Source organism: Podarcis melisellensis (assembly GCF_964234715.1).
Source record: "Podarcis melisellensis genome assembly, chromosome: 7".
Taxonomy (NCBI): Eukaryota; Metazoa; Chordata; class Lepidosauria; order Squamata; family Lacertidae; genus Podarcis; species Podarcis melisellensis.
Window position 1 is genome coordinate 32,281,898 of NC_138539.1, and position 24,211 is coordinate 32,306,108.

The 24,211-nt window shown below is 40.3% G+C and overlaps 1 protein-coding gene across 2 annotated transcripts in view; it reads right to left on the minus strand.

Annotated features, from left to right (window-relative positions):
• Positions 1-2,523: 2,523 nt before the first annotated feature.
• KCNB2 (potassium voltage-gated channel subfamily B member 2) overlaps positions 2,524-24,211 on the minus strand; it is a 239,838-nt gene continuing 218,150 nt past the window's right edge. For both annotated transcript variants that reach the window (XM_081919706.1, XM_081919705.1), the window contains one exon: positions 2,524-12,153. In XM_081919706.1, the coding sequence (XP_081775832.1) occupies positions 9,982-12,153 (2,172 nt within the window). In that variant the 3' untranslated portion in view covers positions 2,524-9,981. The remainder of the gene's footprint in view (positions 12,154-24,211) is intronic.

Genomic DNA, 24,211 nt, shown 5'->3' on the forward strand with positions numbered 1-24,211 from the left:
TGTTTGCCGTGAGCCAAGATTGTCTAGGCAGGAAACAAATCAGCAAAATTGGCTATTGCTGATAAGACAACTCTGGGCTGTTTTCAGGAATCAAATTGTTAACTTTTTATGAACTTTTTACTAAGATAAAGAACTTTACTGATTCAATTGTTTGTATATACAGCTGTACACAATGAAGAAACTATTGCCTATGGAAATGGGAGTCAGGGACAAAATAGTGTTACAGTAATTATTTTCATATCTTTATTTTTTTTAAAAATAGCAGCTATGCTTCCCATCCCAAATTTGGATTGGGACTGCACCATGGAGGAGGGGGCCTAACCCTTTGCCCTGTGCAGTGTTCTCAGAGAAAAATGCCCGAATATAAAACAAATTGAAAGAATATTAATGATCTGCATAGCTGACAATTATATTAGTTACTTATAAAGAATGCAACTGAAATACATAATAGGACACATGCTATAACAGGGGTAGTAACCCTGGGATTTGTATTTTTTTTAAAAAAATTAAAAGATGTTTGAACATTTTTCTTTTGACTGCTATGATGTCAACCGCTATGATGCCAAAAAGTGATTTCTGCCATTTAAATAATGTTGTTGTTGTAAAAAACTGATTTCCCCCATAGCTCCTTCACTGTCATACCATGATGCCAAATGATCCAGCTCTCTACCCTTGTTGTATATTATGTCATCCTGAAAATGCATCTCTTGCACTTCTGTACTGGAATATGCTGCCCTCTGGTTAAAAAGCCTCTTTCTCTTGAACCTGTTACCCCATACTTGGAGATTCTGTGTCTGTCTCTTCCCCTGAAGGGTTTAGGTGCTCTTGTACTGGCAGCCAGAAGCCTTCTATAATGTACACACTTATAGACTCTTGAGAATGAGTCAGATAAACAGGGCACATGAGATCCCAAGAAGAAAGCTTACATCAGAAATGGTTTTAGGGTAGCGCGACCAGTTCAGCTGCACTTGTGTGCTGATGCTGCAGGGGGCGCCACCGCAATGATGTAGAACAGAGTGCAAGAGGCATGAGGAGGGCACTGAATTTAGCATCGCACAGGGCACTGCTGAAATTTGAGAGCCCAAAGTCTCCCATTGCTTGCATAGGCAGTCCTAGGAGTGATAGAAGTCAGCGGTGTCAAAATTCAGCTCCTCCCATGTAAAGCAAAAATATTTGTGTTCTAAAGAGTCAGACGAAGCAGAAGAATGCAGCTAGCCATGCAGGAAGGAGCAGGCAAATGGGAAAGGAAGGGTGTAACAGCAGGAAGACACCACAGAAACTGAAAATCACATCAGTGCTACTCAGAGAACAACTACAAAATGTGCTGTGCTGACTTTGCTTTCTTCCCTTAAAAAACAACAACACACCAACAACATTATTTAGTAATTAATGAAAAAAGAAATTGTGTTCAAAAAATAAAGAGGAGACTGGAAATGTTGGTGAAATTCTCACAGGTGATGTGTGCCTATCTTATTTTCAAAGTTGACAAGGAGTCTTTGGGAGGCATCCTTCATTTTATTCTGGAAATCATCCCTCCAGTGGTCGGCACTCTGCAGCCTTCCTAAGTGCCTGAATTTGCAGACAATCCCATAATATCCACGGATGGGCTTTCTTGTGCACACAGGAATGTAGAGAGGCTGCCAGCAGGGCACCTGACTGTCTTTTTACTTTTAAACCAATTGGTGCATAAGTTTACCCTGCACAGAACTGCATTTCCCAGCACCCTTAACAGGCTACAGTTCCCAGGATTCTTGGGGGGAAGCCTTGTGCTATACACATTTGGTGTGGAAGTGACACTCAGTGGGTTATCTTCATAGCCAAGTGTTTGCTGTGGAAGCAGCAAGCAAGGGAAATGATCCCATCCTGAAGTAACTGATTTAAGACTTGTGAGACCTAACAGTATAGGAGAGGAACTACCAATAGAAGAAAATCAAGATACAACAAGGGACAATCTATAGTGGAATGGAGAAGTAAAAAAGAGGGCTACACATGCAGACATAACCTAGGGGAAATGGGCTGAGATGCCTTGTAAGGGAACGAATTAGCTATTGAAGCAAAGTATGAACAATGCAAAGCACCCTTTCTTATCCCATCATCATCCTGTATATTTCTTCAATAGGTTTTAAGTTTGTTTCCCCCCATAATGAAACCCAAAGTCACTTATGGATTGACATTTTGGTATGTATGTAATGTTTAATGTAAAGTGGCTTCATGCAGAGAACTGAAATGAGACACAGATGATTCATTTACACATTTATTGACTATTCTGCTTATTCTGGCAGACTGAAATGGAGAACAATGCCATTCATTTTACAGACATTTGACAGAAAATAAACAAGTATTTTGATGTTGAACAACTGTACAATACAGACTACCACATGCATATTTAAATGCTGATTGGTGCAGAAATATTTAGCTGATCAGCAAAAAACTAGTATAACAAAAAAAAATCACATTTCCGTTTCATTGATGTTAAAATGCAGCTGATATGGAAACATTGATACGAATACCATTATATGTGAAGTTCTATTAATGGTGCAAGATGGACAGCGGAGGGGTGGGGGTGGGGAGTTAAAGTGGTATGCTCTCTACAGAAAAATAAAAGGTGAAAACAAGACATTTCTAGTAAATACAAAGATGCAACAAAGCATGCATGATGCTGTTACCATTGCAAAATGCCCTTACAAGAACACTGTAATTTTCAGTCCTGCTCCATCCCTAAAATAGAAGTAATATATACAACAAAAGCAGCAGACTCTCCCATTTTGGATGGGGCATTTTGTAAAGGCAGATGAATGAGATTAGATGAGACTTATCATATATGCACATATCTCCTATCCCAAAAGGAAGCTTTGTTTTTTAAAAAGGAGAATATGTTGTTAGTATAGCAGTTTACAGTGAAATGCTGCCATTCGTTCAAAACTGAGCGATAGTAAAGACACAGCTATTGTGCCAGTACAATTTTTAAAAATACTGTTGTGCTTCCCTCCCCCACCACAGTATTTGTAGCGTCCATAGAAGAAAACATTGTTAAGTAAACTCAGTCCATGCTACTGTAGATATGAAACAAATATGGGAGATAACATCTAACTGATAAACATGAAACAGTACATATTGAGTGGTTATTTACAGTTATCTCAATGCAACAGGCTAAGTGCTGAGTGCTGTTTGTTACTGAAAACTGATCTCTAAATGTTTAGATTTTTATCTGCATGGCTGGCACTGACTTGCATATGATGAACGTGGCTAAAGCTCTGAGAATATATAGAGGAATAACACTAAAACTCTGCCCTCCGCCCAGGGATGTGGGATGCAATTCTTTCTCTCTCCAATACTCTGACCTAGACAGACAGGAAACCACTTTGCCTGAACCCACAGTAAATGAACCAATCTTTTAGTTTCAGCTTGGCTTTGGATATTGCTTTTTGAGGGGCTGGCTTACTCAGAGATCCCTGTGTGCAAGCAGAAAGTGTTTCCACTGACACACGGCTGTGCTGATTTTTCATCTGGCTGTAGCTTGCTCAGGAGAACCCTCTCAAAAGCAAAACAGCACCCTTAAGGTGAACAGAAGCGCTTTCTGCCATCATGTGGGGATCTTTGGACCCAAGGTTCCATCCCTATTGTGAGAACGAATCTGAAACCTCCCTGTGTAAGCAGCATGATGAAGTGAACATACAGGGAGACAATGGAAAAATTAAATCATGATTTCATGTAACACCCAATATGGAGAAAAGCCTATCCACACTTTTTTCAGGACATAAATATACATGGTTGAGAAGTTGGTTTTCCATCATTGTCCACTTATGTAGTAGCCATTTACATTTAAGACATGGGCAGAAAACACTCTGCAGGCAGGTTGTGGTCTTGTTTCTTATAAATCAGAAGCAGCTCCAAGAGAGCAGCAGCCCATTTGCTTTCATGGCCAGCTGTGGCTTCTGTGGAGTTGGATTTTGATCAGCCCTATGCCTATAATATTTTTGGACTACAACTCCCATAATCCCTAACCATTGGCCATGCTGGCAAAGGCTGATGGGAGTCCAACAGCATCTGGAGGGCCCCAGACTGTGGAAGGCTGATCACCTTGTTACATAATGTGAGTGTACAGAATTGCTGCCTCCATACTAATACTGCTTGCTGTCTCAGTAGAGTTTGACACTTAATGAACAGTATTTTGAGTGCTACACTCTGTCACTGGGAACAATTACTTAGACCACTGTGTCCTCTTTGAAGATTGCTCACTCGTTATAATAAAGGTGAGAGGCTGCATTGGCTAGGATCCAAACAGATTCATGCATGAACAGAAAGAACGCCACGTGTGTGTGTGTGTGTGTGATGTGATTTGCCAGTTTTGCTTTTCATATTGTGTTGCAATACATTCCAGGGATTTGTTGATCCTCAGGGCACCTTTCTCTCTGTGTGTTTGTGCTGTGCTTTAAGAAGCAAAGGTGGGAAAGGGGTGTGTGCAGCTCTTCTGATATTTCTCATAGTAAGTGAGCTGCCAAGGTGGCATGCACATATTTGTTTATCTGGAAGAACCTCCATTTCACTGCTGCTATGACACTGGGCTTGACCAAAGATTAGTAGCTTGATGCTTATGCATATGTAAAAGAGGAATGGGAAGAGTCAAGTCCCTAAACAAAAGTCCCCAAAGTGCTCAGGCACATAGGGGGGATACAAGAAAGTAGCCTTTAGGCGTCAGCACATTGAAACAAACCCCCAGCTATTACAAAAATGCCAGGCATACTTCTGTGCACCTGGCAGGCTTCCTCAAACTCAGCCCTCCAGATGGTTTGAGACTACAGTTCCCATCATCCCTGACCAGTGGTCCTGCTAGCTAGGGATCGTGGGAGTTGTAGGCCAAAAACATCTGGAGGGCCGAGTCTGCTACAGAAACCTGCAGGAAATGGGGGCGGGCAGCATCCCAACATGAAAAAGCTAAAAAAGGAAGGAAGCCAAGCAGGTGCTGATTTGGGGAGGAATTTTTTTTACATGCGCTGTGCTCAAAACAATTGCAAAGTATAGTCTTTCTGGGCTAAAATAAAAAAATAAATTTGCACTGCCTTGTTCCAAAAACAAATTAAGAGCATGAACCCCACTAAGGGAACCATTCTAACTCCCTCCTGGAAGGAGAGGAGCCGCCACATCGAAAGCACCAGCCTCTCATGCTGTCCTAGGTGAAAGGTGAGGGCAATTTCTCCCCCAGCTCTGGTATAGCAGAGAGGCCCAAATTAGAGTCACTGCTGGTACCTGGACTGGTTTTGAATCCAGCAAATCCTTGGCTGACCCAGCTCCATTCCTTTCTCACCCCTCCCTTCCCCAGAAATGTCCCATTTCAGGAGTTTTTACTACTTACCACTGGCAGGGATACCAGAGGTAGTAGCGTCTGCCTGCCTGTGCTTTCAGCAGGTCCTAGGGGAACATTTGTGGTGGTGAAGGATGCTGCCAGCAGAGCCAAGCAGAGGGACACTTCTGCCACATCCATACTCTCTCCATCACAGTGGGCCAGGTTTGGGGGGCTAGATTGCTTTGTAAGGCTGCAATTGAACTTGAACCCAATGGAGCTTAGGCAGACGGCTGTAATGTAAGCAAGCTTCTGCAGCTTGCTTCATTGGAATAATTCAGTGCAAATTCTTTTTGTCCCTGAGAAAAATCTATGTATTAAACTGCATTAAGCACATCACATATCACTACAGAAAGGTGTAAACTTGGTTTGAACATCAAAGTGGGACACAAAAAGCGAATGTGACCACCACTGGCAATGCTTGCTGAACAGTAACGCTTCCAAGTCTCTGACAAGCTATTTATCAATTGTACACAGCCGAACTCGGCTTGGTGAGTTGCCAGCAACACCACCTCCCAGTTTTCACAGAACAAAGCCAAATCAGTGATCGAGTGCCAGGTAGATATCAGCTGAGTAGAGAGAAATGAGTTGCTTTGGAAAACTTGTGGCAAAGAGTCACAGGTTATTAAATGCATCCCTTTAGCATATTTGAATACCTTTGTCTCCCCATTAGGAAAATGGGGCAGAAGAGAACCCTAGACTAGCACTGCTGAAAAATATACTATTATCTTATAATGTCATATAGCTAGAAGAGCATCCTTGCTAAACTCTTAGTATGCAACCATTTTTGGCTACATCACACTTGGATTCAGTTGGTGAAGCTAGCCAGAGGATGGCAGTCTTAGCAGGCAATCCCCAAACAGCAATGAATGGGATTTTTTATGTTGGTTTCAAGAATAGTGGTGGATGGGCAAGCAATATAGGGTTGGAACAAAAGTCTTAACATTGACTTTTGTGACAATAGTTACCTTACTATACAAGCAACAGGTAATTAAACATAGCAGTAGTATGTTTTTAAACATGCCTTAGGTACTCACAGGTACTCTGCCTTTCCTTCTCCCTCTTGTTGCTGTGTTTCTTCCTGTAGTTTGAGGGTTGTTTTCCATTTCCTTTCCTTTCCAAGTTTACTGTGACCAAATACTGGAAATGCTGTTACCAAAACTATGCATTAGTCAGGACACAAAGTTTATGCCATAATAAAAATCTGTGCCACTGTTTTGTTTTACCTGTAATTTGAGTTTGCTTTTGAAGTACAAACAATGACTTATGTGATGTTGTAGAACCATAATGAACATGGAGTGGTAATGTGATGTCAGATGTTGTTGTTCCATAAGATAGAAAGGAACAATCTATCTCAGGGTAGCCAACATGGTGCCCTCTGCATGTTGCTGGACTAGAGTTCCCATAATCTCTGACCACTGACAATTCTGACAGGGGTGGATGGGAGTTGGAGTCCAACAACATCACTTGAGCACCACTTTCGCTGCCCTGGACTAAGTGTAGAACATATAGTTGCTTACAGGCTATCTAGATGGTATGCTATCTTTAGTAAAGCTTCGGTTCTTGAACCCGTTTTAGGAAGAGGACACAATGTTTCTTACCCTTTATAGAGGCCCATATGTATGAAAATAAATGAAACACCTTCTCTTTCTCCACTATCCAAAAATAGGTTCATGCTCTTGAGCTTGCCTCAAAGGCATCCTCTTGTGTTAATGATCATTTTTGTGTGTGGCAGAAATGGAATTACTCCTAACAACATATGTGAGGTCAGATTCAGATAAGCTTAGAACATTTTTGTATCCAGTAGCAAAGGGCTTCCAAATTATTGCTTAATGGATGTAGCTTGGGAGACAAAAAGTTGTATCCAACTAAGTTTTATTCAGGATAGACCCAATAAAATAAATGGACCTAAGCTAAGTCATGTTCATTAATTTCAATGTCTATTCTGAGTATAGCTAACACTGGATACAATCCAAAGTCTTGACACATATGTAGAATGAAGCCAGTACTAGCCAAGGGGAAGGAACGTCAACATGTATCTCATATGGTACATTAGCAGGGCTCTGAAGATAGGAATAGTTTATTACATATGAAAAGAGCATATTTTAGCTTTGGATCCTTCCACCTATAGCTCATGATAGAACAGTCATGGTAGCCAAAAAGTGTTTTCCCTGGGTAAGGATTATGAATGTAACTAGGATTTCATTGAAATCAGTGACCAACCTCCCATTTTCAACCGAAGCCCAAGGTTTCATTTAGCCTTTGGTTTTGTTCTTTATATGGTTGTCATTATGAAGACAGATCAAATAGGGCAGCATGGTGTTAAAAAAGTACAGAAATTACAGAGCAATGTCTTTTAAAAGCTAGTTAGCATTTAGTCTCAGTCAAAGGGAATATCTATCAATAAAGCAAGAGACATAAACAAAGGAGGTTCATAAAATAAAATGGAGGTCATTGAAAAGGATTAAGCAGAATGCCACATAATTAACTTAAATCATATGCAGAAATATAATTACCTGGACAGCCATGAAGAACAAATGCATATTTTGAGACCTAATGACCAGACATTGTTTTTTGTTTTTTAAGAAATGACATTTAACTGTATTATTAATTCTTAAGAGAAATATCTGGAGATACTGTATTTAAAAACAAAGGCAAGTATTAAAAAGGGTCTAAGAATTGGAAAAAAATAAAGATGACTTTTGCTGTGCTTGGTATTTGGTCCAAAAGACACATATTAAATACATGATGGTGAAATTTCCTTACAAAAGTAAAACCTGTGGGCGACAGGATAAGGCCCAGTTTTCTCTTTGAAGGCTGTTGCAGCCAAATAGAAAAAAGAATGGAAAAGAAAAAAGGAAAGGAAATTAAAGGAAAAATTTCTTAAGAAAGCATATGAGAAATTTTGAATTCTGCTCAGCTATATTAGAAATTATTCTGTTGAAGCTAACATGAATTTTAAGTGGTCTGTACTGAGTAAAATCAGTGTAAGTGGGTAAGGTTTTATGTTGAAGAACTCTCCCCCCCCAAATTAGAATATTGTTTTTATTAGAAAATTAAAATTATTAAGCTTATAGGTCCAATATTGTTTTGTGATTTTAAAATATTTTAATGCATTTAACAGCTTCTTTAAATTTGCAGAAATAATGATTCTACTAAAATTATTGGAATTTGGGTAAAAGGTACACAATTTGGAAAGTTCCATTCACATGCTGTTTTATCTTATTGCAGGAGAGCTTTTATCCTATTGATTAATATAGAATGCATGTGATGGAAGAACATGAAGAAGAAGAAATCCACAGAAGTTTCAAAAGATTTTGTTAATTTGTTAATTAATTGCAATAATTAGATATGGAAAACCCGATAGAGCAAAACTGCTCACAGCAAAGTTTGTATAAAACACCACTTTTGCAAAATTGAAGCAGAGGCTGGGCTGAAAAGATTGTCTACTCTGAGTTTTCCAACTTTGCTCATAAAGCAGCAATCCTTGTCTGTTGATTCAAGAAAGAGTAATCATGTTGGTATTCTGAAATTAATAAGTTATCTAAAATTGGGGCGCCTAGTGGTAAAGAAGTGGTGGACAAAAGCCACAGTACTCCTAAAGAGATTTTAGAAGCAAACTTACAACCACAGAAACTTCATTTAAAAAAATAAGATATTAACAATAGTGCATACAGCAATCGTAACTGTAATACAAACTTTTGAACTTTTAAATATAAAATAATCATTTTTTCATGGCCATTTGGCACATTTTATTGCCATAGAAATAATTTTATTATGTAACGTAATGGTGTCCTTGTCTTTGTTTTGATTTTGGCAGTTCTAATATCAAGTTTTCAATTTCTGGTCATTAAATCTTGCACAGTCTAAACAGAATTTTACTCAAAACTTGCAAATTTATCCGTGAAATCTATGCAAATAAAAATAATTTGAGCTATGATTTACTTCACAGATAGATGAGAAAACACTGTCATTTACTTAAACAAACAGCTTATACTTTATGAGCTTTTAAACAGAAAGCAAAATAGGTGAGATGCTTTAAGAAGAAGTTGCAATTTTGCAACATAAGTCTGTACAAATCCTCCAGGCAGCAAACTGTGAAGGAAGTACTTGTGTCCCGGGAAATGTATTTTCCACATATCCTTGATAACTGTAGATCTCCCCACAAACCCAAACTATTTACAAATGTATGCATTTTGCAGGCTCAAAGCACCTTGTTTCACACCATTATGAACACATGCATCGGCATTTCATCCTTTCATGTGCAAATTCCCAAAATTCATTATAACCAAGAGCAAAAAAAGTTAAAATATTTTTTTTAAAAAAAGACTTATCTACAATCATTAGTGAAAGGACCAAAAATGTCAGACGTTGCAGAATATGGGCTCCTAAAAGAGCTCTTTATTTTACTCACTGTTCTTGCATCATTTTTTTAACTGATTTTTTCTCCTTTTTTGTTACAAAAAAAAGCAGATTTTCCACTTTTATATTAAACAGTACTTAAACTAATCAACTCTTCATGCCATGCAAAAATAACATTTTTTTTTTTTACTTCTGAGGCTTCCCATGTTTTAGTTCATAGGCATTACTAATTGTGGTTTTAAGAAATCAGTTTTTGTCATTATTGCTCTCCTGACTAGTCACATGCTGGTTTCCCGTGTGGGACAGTAGCCAGTTTCTCCAGGATTTGTATGGATTTCTGGGGAAAACAAGTGGTTTTCCATTTTGTGACCTTCTTGGCTATTGTCCCCTTTTACATCCCCCCCGGCACAGTAAATGTCTTGTGTACAGTTTTGCCCCAAGATTTTGGGGGAAGAAGAGCTGACTCGAGGCTCTTCTGTTAAATGGTTCCCATCTTTGTGTTTTTCCCCGTAGCAGTTTGTCTTGATATCCTGCTCTTTGTCATGTCTTGTCATTCCAGGAATCTCCATGAAGTCGTCTTCTTCTCCAGTGTCCATTTCGGTGAAGCTTCTCCTCTCTTTGGAAGGGAAAGTAAAAAGCCTTTGTTTTGGAAACAGAGAAGGGGATGATTTCTTAGGAATGCTCTGGCAAACCATGGAGGCATCAGCACCCAGCAAGGGCCTGTCGCCGTGTGGTGAATTCTCTTCTAAGAGAATGGTGCTGATATGCTGAGGAGGGGTGGATTGCATGAAATCTGCTGCTGTTGTTACTGGAAGTGGCCTTGCAGTGCTCGGTGGTGTTTGTGGAGCGCCACCTCTGTTTTCCTTAAAATTAACTTTAAGGGACCTTGCTTTTAATGGATTGCTTCCTTTGAGAGAACTTTTGGGACTTAACATGGAGCTGTCAAAGTGCAAAGGGCCATGAAGCAGAGACTGGGAGCCAGCGTTATCCATGTTCATGGCTGTATCCACTGGGGAGTACTCAAAGGTGACATCTCTGGGGGCAAACATTTTATCCTTGGTGTGTGATAAAAACTGAGAACTCTTTGCTCTTTGGTCTTCCAAATGGACAGAGTCAGGTGGGAACCTTAGCTGCAGGTGAGAACCAGAGTATGGGGGCAAGGGAGACCGATCTGTCTCAGTGAAATCGGTTGCACAGCTGGCAAAGCTATCAATGCTGGAAATGCTTCTCATGTCTGTCACTATGTCTCTGGGCCCTGACATGGATGGTTCTCCTTGCCCAATAACCTCTTCCATTTCAATTTCCTCCTCATATAAGGGAGGTTTTGCTGACGGGCCTTGGTAGTTGGCATTGAGATTAGGTTGAGACTGAGTTTTAGTAATTTCATTGTATAGCATTTCGAGTTTCTGAGCACTCAAGTGTTGGGGGCTGGAGGCTGTGACAATATTGTTGAGCTTTTCGTTGGTATCTTGCTGGCTTACTTCCTGATATTTATTCTCCAAGGACTTGTTAGAACTTGTTTCAGACATTGTCCTTCTGGCCCATTTCCACCGGCTTGGAGATAAGTGGTTATCGTCAGGGGTTTCCTTGGAGTTGGCTGCTTCCTCAGTCTTACCGGAATCCACGGCTACATCAATCAGTTCCATGCTGCGGGCAAAGGCATCTTTTAGATTCATTGAGACAATGCTTCCATTTCTTTTTGCTCGCTCAAGTGCCTCCCTTCGTTTAATGGCTTTCTCCTGCCGTTTTTGCTCCTTATAAAACTCAGAGAAATTGTTTACTATGATGGGAATAGGTAGAGCAATTACCAGCACTCCAGCAATGCAACACAATCCTCCAACAATTTTACCTAGTAAAGTCTTAGGATATATATCACCATAGCCTACTGTAGTCATAGTGATGGTGGCCCACCAAAATGATGCAGGGATACTAGTAAACTTCGTAGCATCTTCGTCTTTCTCAGCAAAAAATACAAGACTGGAAAATATCATGATGCCCATTGCTAAAAATAATATCAATAAACCCAATTCATTGTAACTCCTCCTGAGTGTGAATCCTAAAGACTGAAGGCCTGTAGAGTGTCTGGCAAGTTTAAGGATCCTGAGTATCCTCATAATACGGAATATCTGAACAACACGGCGGACATTTTGGAACTGCAGCACACTTTTGTTGGATTCTGTGAGGAAAATGGTGACATAGTAGGGTAAAATGGCCAGCAAGTCAATCACATTTAATGGACCTTTGAAGAACTTCCACTTGTTTGGAGATGACAGGAAACGCAAAAGGTACTCCATAGTGAACCAAGCTATACACACAGCTTCTACATGTGCTAGCTGGGGGTTGTCATTTAGTTGTCCAAATTCATCAATTACTTGAAGCTCAGGTAGAGTGTTGAGTGACAAAGCAATGGTGGACAGCACAATGAACAAAATAGATACAATGGCCAAAATCTGTAAAACAAAAATAAGCAAAAAAAATGTAGTTAGCAAATCATAATGGATATTAGAAGTTCATCCTCAGAAATAGTGCACTAATAGGTTTGCAGGTCATCATATTCATTTCACTGCAATTAGACAAGATCTGCTATACCCAGTCACCCTGATTAGTTCATGCAAGATCCAGGATGAGGAATCTCTGGCGCTTCAGATGCCGCTGGACTACAGTTTCCATAATCCCTGACTACTGGCCATGATGGCTAGTGCTGATGGGAGTTGGAGAACAACAACTGGGGCTGGATCAAAACTTCACCCTCTGCAAACAGAAGAGCTCCTTCTGTCCACACTGGCCTTTTGATGGAGAAATCTCACTGGTGGAAGTGGGTGACCAAGGCAACTCACACCAATTTCCCTTTTCCCATGCAGCTCCCAGTGTTCTAGAGGGTCCTCCAACCTGTCACATAATATTTTCATAGGACCTTGTGGTCTAGGAGGGGAAATCAGCAAAAGAACCCAACTTCTTTCTGCTCAGGATGCTCCCACCAGTGGGAGTGAAGTTTGGGTTCAAGTCATACTGACTTTGGCAAAAATCCACCAACTTCAAACATATGTATAAATCAGACCATATTCTTAAGATGAACAATCATTAACATTTGTCAAATTAGAGAAATATATGTGATGGCATAGTTGTAGATATTTTGTGGGTGTGTATACACACACACACACACACACACACACCACACACATAATTATCTGTCATTCAAGGAGTGTACATGATTTCCCCCTTCTTCATTTTATCAGCACAATAACCCTGTGAGGTAGGTTAAACTGAGAGGCAGTGACCAGCCCTGGGGTGCCCAATGAGTTTCATAGCTGAGTGGGGATCTTAATCCTTGCCTCTCAGGCTGTAGTTCCACACTTTAACCACGATACAGCTCCACTGGGGCATTGCAGTTGACCTGGTGAGACAGAGCACTTGGATATAGTGCCCCAGGAATGGACATTACAGTGAGGCCAATAGCCTAACAGCAGTGTTCCATTCCATAAAGTTTTAACATTTCAGATGCTAGCTATTGTGTACAATAAACAGTAAGACAGATGTTCCGAGAAATGTTCTCTCAGCTGACATATTCCACAATCTTTAAATCATTTTCAGTTACAGCATAAGAAGTATAGAGGTGGGGGAAGAGAAAGAAGCTCAACATCCTTTAGCATTTCACTTTTTATCACTTAGTTCAATTATTTGAAAGCTGAAAGAAAATGGACAGCCTTAAGATTACATGAGAAAATGTTATGCTCAATGAATTTATCGAAGTGCAGCATTTGGAAATGCAATTTCTCCCCTTCAGAGAAAACAGTAATTTTCTGTTTTCCATGAAAAGTACAAAGGCAAACTGTGGTCTGCCTTGAATTTCAGTTTGGACTTGTGAAGTACCAAAACATAGGTAAAGGTAAAGGTACCCCTGCCCATACGGGCCAGTCTTGCCAGACTCTGGGGTTGTGCGCCCATCTCACTCAAGAGGCCAGGGGCCAGCGCTGTCCGAAGACACTTCCGGGTCACGTGGCCAGCGTGACATCGCTGCTCTGGCGAGCCAGAGCTGCACACGGAAATGCCGTTTACCTTCCCGCTAGAAAGCGGTCCCTATTTATCTACTTGCACCCGAGGGTGCTTTCGAACTGCTAGGTTGGCAGGCGCTGGGACCGAAAGACGGGAGCGCACCCCGCCGCGGGGATTCGAACCGCCGACCTTTCGATCGGCAAGCCCTAGGCGCTGAGGCTTTTACCCACAGCGCCACCTTTTATCCCTATTTTTGGGAAATTGTTCATTTTAAGCCATCTTGTTTCCAACAACACATAGGTGCAAGCAAATACCCACGTACCTACCTACATTGGCTGTGGTCTCAGGCATACTCATCTGGGAGTATGTCCAATAGAGCTCAGTGGAGCTTATCTCTGAGTAGACAGGATTGTGCTATAGGTTAGTTGAGCTTAAACCCATCGCAATAAATGGGTCTTAAGTCATGTCTAATTTGTCTCATTTATTTCATTGGGACCTTAGTTCAACTTGTGGGAAATTGCAGTCAAACAAGCTTGCAGGCTTTCCATACACATCTGGTTGGCCATTGTAAGAAAAGGATGCTGGACTAGATTGGTTTTTGCTCTGATCCAGCAGGGATCCAATTTAATAAGCGTTCATGTAGCAAGAGCCAGAAGTGTTCCCTCCCTGTGAAAAAAAAGTTAGAAAAGCCCCACAGCTATCAGGGTTGGGGGAGCTATGAGTACAGTATTGTTGATGTCTCGCACAACAGCTTCACTGTATTAATGTTACACTGCAAGGCAGCTCTCTTTCAAAATATAATTGTTCTTATTTTCTACTGTTTTAGTGGCTTGCAATCTATCTTTCCCATTTAAAGAAGGCAACAAAATACGTTTCCAGTATTTCCCTTGGATTATTTAATGTCAGGAGAAATATTGGTTAATTTTACTTTTTTTGTTTTACTAGGAGATTCTGCATGCAGATGAGACATCTCTTCTGTTGTGAGTTACGTTTCATTCCCCTTACAAGACAGCAAAGTATGGACAGTGTTAGGAATATTTCCAGATACAACTCTGTCTTTGTGAAGTAATTTGTGAATGAATAAAACCCCTTTCTTTCTCCGTAGTGTTAAATATTTAGTACATCTCAGTAATCTCTGTTGGTACATCTCCAATTTTTAACTGGCATTAAAAGCTGGCTTTGTTCCTGTGCACCTAATTTGCTTCTTCATCACATCCATCACTATAACAGAACAATTTCAACATCATTATATAGAACGGGAACAGGAAGAATGGAAATATAAAAGATGTAATACAACAGAAATTCCTCCATCTCTTTCACCTATGCAAGAATTTTCAAGATATAATCAAATTTAAGTCACTATGATTAAAACACAGTCAGTGTAATGAGCTGGGAAAATGAAGTTCAAACTCAAATATAGCAAGTATAGTACAAATCAAGCTACTGTTCCCCTGCCCCCAAAAGAACAGAATTCTTCCTGATCAACTAACCTATATGTTTTGTTTTTTCATTGTTTATATCCTGCCTTTCCTCAGAGGGGCTCAAGGTGGAATACATGACTCTCCTCTTCTCCATATTTTGCTCACAACAACCCTATGAGGTAGGTTAGGCTGGTCAAGGCCATATGGTGAGTTTCATGGCTGAGTAATGATGTGATCCCTGGTCTCTCAGGTCCTAGTTCAACACCCTAACCATTACACCACACTTCACTGTACAAGCTCCTTTGCAGAACAACAAAAATGGGTTTCTGTCTCATATCAAAAGCTGTAATCTCTCCTAGTATAAACACAGCTGCGTACACAAAAAGGGATCATCCCATGTCACAATAGTGTTCTCTTCCCTTCTCCTTGGTACGTGCACATGGGGGTATAACCGACTGCTGTACACCAATAATTATCTAAAATAGTACATCTTGGCCGATGAAAATGTACCACTCATTGACTGTCACATCAAAGAAAGCTCAACAACTTTGGTGGATCCCCCAAATCCTGGCTATGCCCATGACTACAACTCCCATCATCCTCAACCATTGACCAATGATCATGGGTGATGAGAGGTGTAGTCCATAACATGTGAAGGATGCCATGTTGTCTACCACCTTGCTGAAGCTATGAAGGTTTGATGCTGGAGAGTCCCATGGACTGCAAGAATATCAAACCTACCCATTCTTAAGAAAATCAGCCCTGAGTTCTCACTGGAAGGACAGATCCTGAAGCTGAGACTCCAATACTTTGGCCACCACATGAGAAGAGAAGATTCCCTAGAAAAGACCCTGATGTTGGGAAAGATGGAGGGCACAAGGAGAAGGGGACGACAGAGGACGAGATGGTTGGATAGTGTTCTCGAAGCTACCAGCATGAGTTTGACCAAACTGCAGGAGGCAGTGGAAGACAGGAGTGCCTGGCGTGCTCTGGTCCATGGAGTCACGAAGAGTCGGACATGACTAAACGACTAAACAACAACAACACTACCTGGATAGGAGACCACCTAGGAATGCATGTATGCTGCCTTGGGTTCTGTGACAGAAGAAATGTGGGCTATAAAAGTTAGAAAATAAAAATAGAATTCAGATATATCCACTGACTTTTTGAAAAAAGCTTTGATACTGCTTTTGGTTAGTTTCATAAACCTAGTGGCATATTTGTAAGTAAGCAATACACTATGTAGTTTTCCCTTGCTATTTTGTCAACTTACGGCAGCAGGATTATGAACACTGGAAGTATGCATCATCAATATTACGGTGAAATATTAAGTCAGATGAGGTAATTTTTATTTTGTTGAAGAATGGGAGGCTGTCTAGACATAAAATCAATGGCATTATGATAAATGAACAGGAGGTACTTAATGTGCAAGATAAGTCATCTCATTTGAACAACTTGGGAACCATGCTAAAGCCTATTAAGTCCAATGTGTGCTTCTCCAGTAGCTTTATTAGAACTTGATGCCAAATGCCATAGCAGCAATTGAAAATTAGATGCTAAATACCACACTGGCAGCAGGAAATTAGTAAAAGGCAAGCTTAAAAACATCACATAAATAATTTAAAAAGAGCACTGGGCAGAATATATGAAATAAATTATTATAAGCAATTACAAGCAGTCACCCCCTCCATTTTTAATATAATATTTGCTATTTTTAAAAAATAAATAAAAAAGCTGTAGTGTTATAAGCTTTGTGACAGGCAACCATTGCCAGCATAGATTGGTGATAAAATAATGTGCATTCTTAACTTTTGGTTGATAGGTTGTTGCCTAAAGAAAAAGTTGTCTCAAACCATTTGGCTGTAGTGAATGTTAATCTTAGGCCCACTGTAATTAAAGTGCATGACTAAATTAGGCCCTTCAGTTCAATGGGTCTACTCTAAGTAAGACCAACACTGGAGACAACCTAATGGTCCCAATCCACTGGAAGTTTGTTGTGCATAGTTGATTTCCAAAGGAGTGAAGTATGATTGCAGAGCTCTGAGGAAAACTTTGTGCAGTAGTGTGATTTTGATTATGTGTGACGAGGTCTTGTTTGTTTGTTTAGATTCATTCTAGAATCTGTACAGCTGTAAACTGCTCCCAAATATGAGGAAATGTTGATAATGCTGCAGAGGTACATGATGTTTTTGTACCCCTCCCCCCAAAAAAAACATAGAACTGTTTCCCCATACCAGTTCAGAGTATGGTGCAATATGACATAGACACTACTGGACCATAAATACTTTTATCTATCCAAATTCCCACATCTGACATGAGAACTTTCAATCCACTGTATCATCCCAGCTCTACTATACTTAGTCTGCTATAGGCACTATTAATACAGCTTTAGTTTATCATTTGAATCTTGGGCTTTGAATTTTCTCTTTATTCTTATTTTACACTCACGCTCCCATTTAGTTCAAGGTTTCATAAATCAACATTCATTTTTGTCATCTCTGTCTATTGTTAGCCCCAACAGATGCACAATAATAGGCACACTACGCTTGAACCTGTCCTAAATGAATATGTGTCATTATCTGTCAGACAGGTTTCCTTATTCAACTACATTTTAAAAGTATGATAGCTACAAAACTCCACCATTATTTTCCTGATCTACACTTGGCTGATTCTTCTGCCTGACTGACAATACTTAAAGTTAACTTCAAGCTTCCAGTCCATATTAAAAGACTGCAATCCTAAGCACATTTAGCAAGAGTATGCTCCAATAAACACAATATAAATTACCGGTACTTCTGAGTACATATGCATAGTTTTGTACAGAAAGGCAGGATGCCTCTATGGCACTGCCCCACTCTACCAGTCATTCCTGGTTAGTATATTTGAAATGATATATAGCTAGTCAGCAATTGGCAAGTAGTTTCTGACTAGGATGGTACCTTTTAAGGCCGGTGGCTATGGAACATGCAGATGTAGTTAGGAAGATGCTTTAGGGTGGGTATCCTTTCATATTAAGGGGAATATTAGGCTAAAACTGAATAGCCTTTATATGGAGGAGTATTCAAAGATACTATTCCACATCTGCAGTCTGAAATGGTACTAACTCAATGTAAGGTACCCCGTGATCCTGTTGACTGTGCAGTTTAGTTCTTATTGCCTTGCCTTTTGTTGAGATCATATCTATTTTATGTTTAGTATTCATATGAAACACTATATTCAGCACATTATCCTAATGTCACTGGACCTAATATTTTAGCCTATCAGTTCAGCTGTCACAAGCTATTTTCTGACCTAAAGTATTTTGCAAATATTTCTAAAGCCATTTCAGTCAATGACTAAATGAAACAATGCATACTATCTAAACTTAGACACTGTGAAATGTTTATGCATTGCTAAATCTATATCCTTCTACATGTTTATGGTTACACACACTGCATTTTTCATGGCCTGGTGATGCTCACCTTGAAGAAAAAAGAGATCTCATTATTTCAGAAGAGCAAGTCTGAGGATTTGTACATTGCATCTAAATGTACTGGTGTTACACTGAGCCTGTCACCAACAGGAGTGTCATTACCATAGTAAAGGTGATCTCACAAGTAAACCCTATGGTGGCTTCCAAGAAAGTTTCTCTGTTTCTACCAGCAGATGTCTCTATTACACCATCCTGGCCTCTCATCCTGGAGACCACTATGGCCTCTTTTTAACACTGTAATTGCAATAATGTATATATAGATATCTAACATATATTCAGCAACAGCTGTATTCCTTGTAGAATAAAGCTAACTGTAGCATATTCTCCTGTGCCACAGACCTCCTAGCTGCAACCACAGAGAGTACGTGCAAGCTGAAGATCCTTGCTTTACTTCTTGGCTCCTTTGACATTTTGGAGGTGTCCATGGAGATAATAAATTCTCCTAATACTCTTCTTCCCTTTCAGCATCTGCCTTTTCCAGACTACTTTATGGTAGTCTCCTCTAGTGCCATCTTTCCCCTCTCCAGTCATTTCAGAGAGCCATTGCTTACTTTTAAACACACACAGAGGAAACCATTCTGTGTGCAAACATGAAAATACAGTGCCTATTTGCACTTCACCATTACATGCTTGACAATGTGTGCATGCAATAAGGAGGCAATGATTCCATGCTGTGCATTGATCCTGTGGCAGAGATGCATTTTCTACAGAGTAATGTCTGCAGTGTCTCTCTCTCTCTCTCTCTCTCTCTCTCTCTCTCTCTCTCTCTCTCTCTCTCTCTCTCTCTCTCTCTGTGTGTGTGTGTGTAAAGGACCCCTGGATGGTTAAGTCCAGCCAAAGGTATTCCATTACACCAGAAGCAGTTTAGATATGCTGGCCACATGACCTGCAAAGCTGTCTGTGGACAAACACTGGCTCCCTCTGCCTGAAAAGCGAGATAAGCACTGCACGCCATAGTCGCCTTTGACTGGACTTAACTGCCTAAAGGTCCTTTACCTTTATCTACCTTACAGTACCTAGAACACTGCTGGCACTTAAGAGTGTGAAACAGTAGCAGTAGTGACTAAATCAGTGCAAGACAAGGTCATCGGATAAAAACAGACTTAATAAATATTCCAATAGTCACAAGAAACACTATTAGTCTTTAGAAACAACCCTTTTGTTATACTTACATTTTCAGACAGCCAAGTCTGTTGAGGATGAGTTTATAATACATTTACAGTATTTATTTTGACTGCCAGTGCCTATTGACAATGACAAAAGTTCCTAGTCCTTCATTCAGGCAGGGACCTTGGGAAGATGTTTGTTGCATTTCTACACCCAGTGGTTATGCAAGACTAGCAGCTCTATATGAAATGCTCCTTTATGAAAATGACTTATCATTAAATGCAACTTAAGATATCTGGAAGCATAATGACAAGAAGATAAAGCACTGGTCAGGAAAGCTTATAAAAGCATTCTTTTTTTATTTTTCAGTTTTTGACCAGTCATTGTGAAGAACTGTAATTACAGGATGAAGAAAACTTTATGAAAATAAGCATGTATGCAGCAGAAAATATGATTAACATGCAGGACTTCTGATTTCTTTTCTTTTTTTGTCTTTGAGGGGGGCCTAATAAGGTGTAGGAGGGTTTAGAATAAAAGACATATATATACAAAGGGTCTTACTGTTTTTGACCAAAGGTCTATTTTATGAAGAGGCAGCCAACATGGTGTCATTCAGATGCTGTTGGATTCCAACTCCCATTAGCCCCAGCCAGCATGGCCAAGGGTCAGAGATGATGTGAGTTGCAATTCAACAACATGCACCGTGTTTGCTAATCCTGAGCTAGTTTTATTTATTATATTTATATCCCACCTTTCCTCTAAGGAGCTCCAGGCAGCACACAAGATTCTCCATGATTTATCCTCACAACAACCCTACAATGTAGGTTAGGTTGAGCGATGGTGACTGGCCCAAGTCGACAAAGTGAGCTTGTTGGCTAAGTAAGTGGGGATTTGAACCCTGATCTCCCAGGTCCCAGTCCAGCATTCTAACCACTACACCACACTATGCATCATTCTGTTTGCTATGGACACTAACCAGATGCTTCTTGGAAGCTCACAGCAAGGGCACAAAGGCAAGAGCCCTCCCTCAATGTTGTTCAGCAAATGCGATTCAGCAAATGCTATTCAGAGTTATATTGCCTCTGAACACAAACGTTCCATGTTGCCACCATAACCAACAGCCATCGATTGCTTCATCCTCCATGAATCTGTCTGATCTGCTTTTAAAGGCATCTAGGCTAGTGGCCATCACTACTTCTGGAAGCAGGAATTCAACAAATCATGCATTGTATAAAATGGTATCTCCTTTTTCTATGTCCTCAAACTACTGCCTGTGAGTCTCATGGGATGATCCCAAAGCTCCAGATGTATGAGAAGGGGGGGGGGAACTTCTCTGTATCCACTTTCCCCCCACCTCACTTTGTTCTAAACTGTAAAAGCCACAAATATTTCATCCTCTTCTTCCAAGCCCCTGATCATTTGGGCTGCCCTTCTCTGCACCCTTTTGTTATCTGAACTGAACTAGTATTTGTTTCCTGGAACGATTATATTGGAGAACATTAATCTGACCAGGGAGTGTGTGTGTGCCACAGTCTTCTTTCAGGTGTGTATGTGACTGTAAACCACAAGTCAGGAGAGGGCTTGAGGGATCTACTTTATGTTTTACTAGACCCAGATAGCCACTGATTGGAGTCAAGGACAAATGACATGTTGTTGTTGTTTAGTCGTGACCAACTCTTTGTGACCCCATGGACCAGAGCACGCCAGGCACTCCTGACTTCAACTGCCTCCCACAGTTTGGTCAAACTTTGAATTAAAAGTACTAAGTGTGGTATTCAACTAAATAACTGCAAGTGGCACAGGTTCCACTTGCCCAATGGGATTTCCTTTCCTCTCCTCCCCCTGTGCTCTCCCAAAATCTGCTTGAGAGGATTGGGGAAATCCCCAGAACAGATTTAAGGGGTGAGCAGTGGGAGGAAAGAGGCTGAACCTTCTGCTGTGCAAGGAGAAATTCTGCCACTAATGGAATATTCCGTTTAGCACTGTTTTGAGTACAGCCCATGGGGCCTTTGAACACAGGGACTTCTACTGAGTGACAGATCTGCGTTTTGCTCACAGTTCTTCCATAAGCAAAATTTATTTCTGGTTACCCCAAGTTTTCTTCACTTCAGCAGCTTAATTTGGTGTGGATGTGCCATTTTGTTGTTGCTACTGTCAAACAACTGGGAGCCAGACATCTTTGGTGATCTGCTGCAAATCACCTAAAGATCCATCAGTACATTCCAGGCTATATTCTTCTCACCCCTATCATATGTGGCTCCATCTTTGGAATGGTCGTGGTTCAGTGGGAGAGAACAGGTTTTGCATGAAAAGCTTCTAGGTTCATCCCCAGCCTTCTTCGTAAGGCTTGGGGACCACCTGTGCAGAGCTGCTGCCTGTCAGTGTCAACAACACTGAGCTAGATGAGCCAATGACTTGGGGCTTTCTTTTGCATTTGGAAGGTTGCCAGAGGTTATTGAAAAGCTTAGGGTGGCTTACCTTGCATTTTCTCCATATTGCCGGGTTTGTGAAACTGTTTTACTAATTGGCATCTTACTGCATGCCTCATTTAGGTTTTAAGTCCTAAGAACTTCTAATGATGTTACCAAGGGCATGTCTTTGTAGCTTCTGTGATGAAAGGTTTCCAAGCTCATCACCAATTAGTAACTAGAAACAGCCATACTCCTAAACTGATGTGGCCATTAATTCAAATATTCCTATATTCCAGGTGAAGGTTGTTGGATATTCACCAGCAGACCAATAGCTATGAATGCTGTGAACAATGACATTTAGATTCTACCTGAAAAGAGGTTCATTTTTTGTGCGGCAAAAAGGGTAGTTTCTAGAAAAGGCACGGCTGTCATACTCTAATAGTTCTTGATATGGGGTCCACTGGGATAGCTATTTTATTTTCTCTTGGTTGGGTGAAGACTTGCCCCTCCACAAGTGGAAGGGCTCCTTCCATTTATGGAAGGAAGCAGAGCCCAAGGTAGACCCATGGGAAGAAGGATGCTCAAATCCTAGCTCCTTTCTGCCTTTCTTGGATGGCTCTGGGCAAGTCTCATCAGTTGCCCATATGCAAAATGCGAATGCTAAGGATGTCCCTCCCATGGTGAGCTGTGAAAATGTGTACTATGTGTGAAATGAATTTTATATTACTAATTACTTAAATGCAAATGAGGAGTAAAGTTAATAGCACAAACAGAACATTTGCTAGCTTTATTTCTTCTTTCAGTTTTGCTGCCTTGTTTTTTCTTTTAATGGTTTGTATTCATTTTATAGTATGAGCCAAAGTGTGGTATAGAAATGAATGAAACAAACAAACAAACAAACAAATAAACAAACAAACAAAATTGTGTCAAAGAAAAGCACATGTGGAGTGTGTAAGATTTTGAATAGTGCTTTTTATGAATGATTTGGGCGGTGGTGGGGGCAACGATATATAATTCAACAAGACATAAAGCAACTTCTGCGGATATTCAGTTTCAAAGCAGCTTGATTTGGATAAGAAACTTTCACATGCATAAAACCACATAGCGGGCGAGAATACAGTTTCCAAATACTGTAGTCCTCACGAGTGAGTTTTATTTCACAGAATAAGCTGTACGTAGCACTGAGAAGCTGAAGATGTGATACAATTTCAGTGTTGGATTTCTTCCATTCACACTTGGTCATCAAAATATGATGGACTGGATTCAGGTCTACCACACATACTTAGAGTAGGCCCATTGAAATCAAGAAGATTTATGTTTTAATGCATCTATGCTTAAGTATGACTAAGCATAGACTGGCCCCAACCCCGTGTCATTAGCGTGAAGCAGATGTGAACACAACCTTCTTGGTCAAAGTTACGCAGCAGAAAAGGTCTAATTTCTAATATGGCACAGGACTAAATGGGAACTTGTGTACCTTCTTTATTTAAATGAAGCAGAATATCCTGATGAATTCAACCTCAGAATGAGGATGCAAAAACCTCCTTTTATGCAAATATATTGCTGCTTTTCTTCCATCCCATTCATTTTCCAGGCATGAGTCAGGACACACACATTTACTCCTATTTATTTTTCTCCTGCATTTCATTTCTATATTTTGGAAATTGATAAATTACTTAAATTATTTGCTTATCAGCCTGAGTTTTAAAAATGAGGTGCATTTTTCACGTCTCCTTCTCTACCAAAGGCTTAAATGAATAAATCAATTTTGGACTAATGTATGATTCCGCCTTATCCAGAATGAATCACTAAAACCGAAACAACATATTAACCTCTTGGAACCAGAGGTTGGGATTAGCATATTAGTATTTAAGCGCTGTGAGTTTCAGTCCCTCAGACCCTTGGGATTAAACCGTAGAACATTTGTTACCCAGTATGTGTGAAAGCATTGGCTGCACATGTTTACAAGCATATGCAGCAGCATGCGGACTGTATGCCTACAGAGTCTGGGCCACTGCTCTTCGGCTCTCAACATTCTCAGCCCCAAAACAGTGTTTCCCATACTTTTTGATGCCTTGGGTCTTTACACCACCCTGAAATAAAA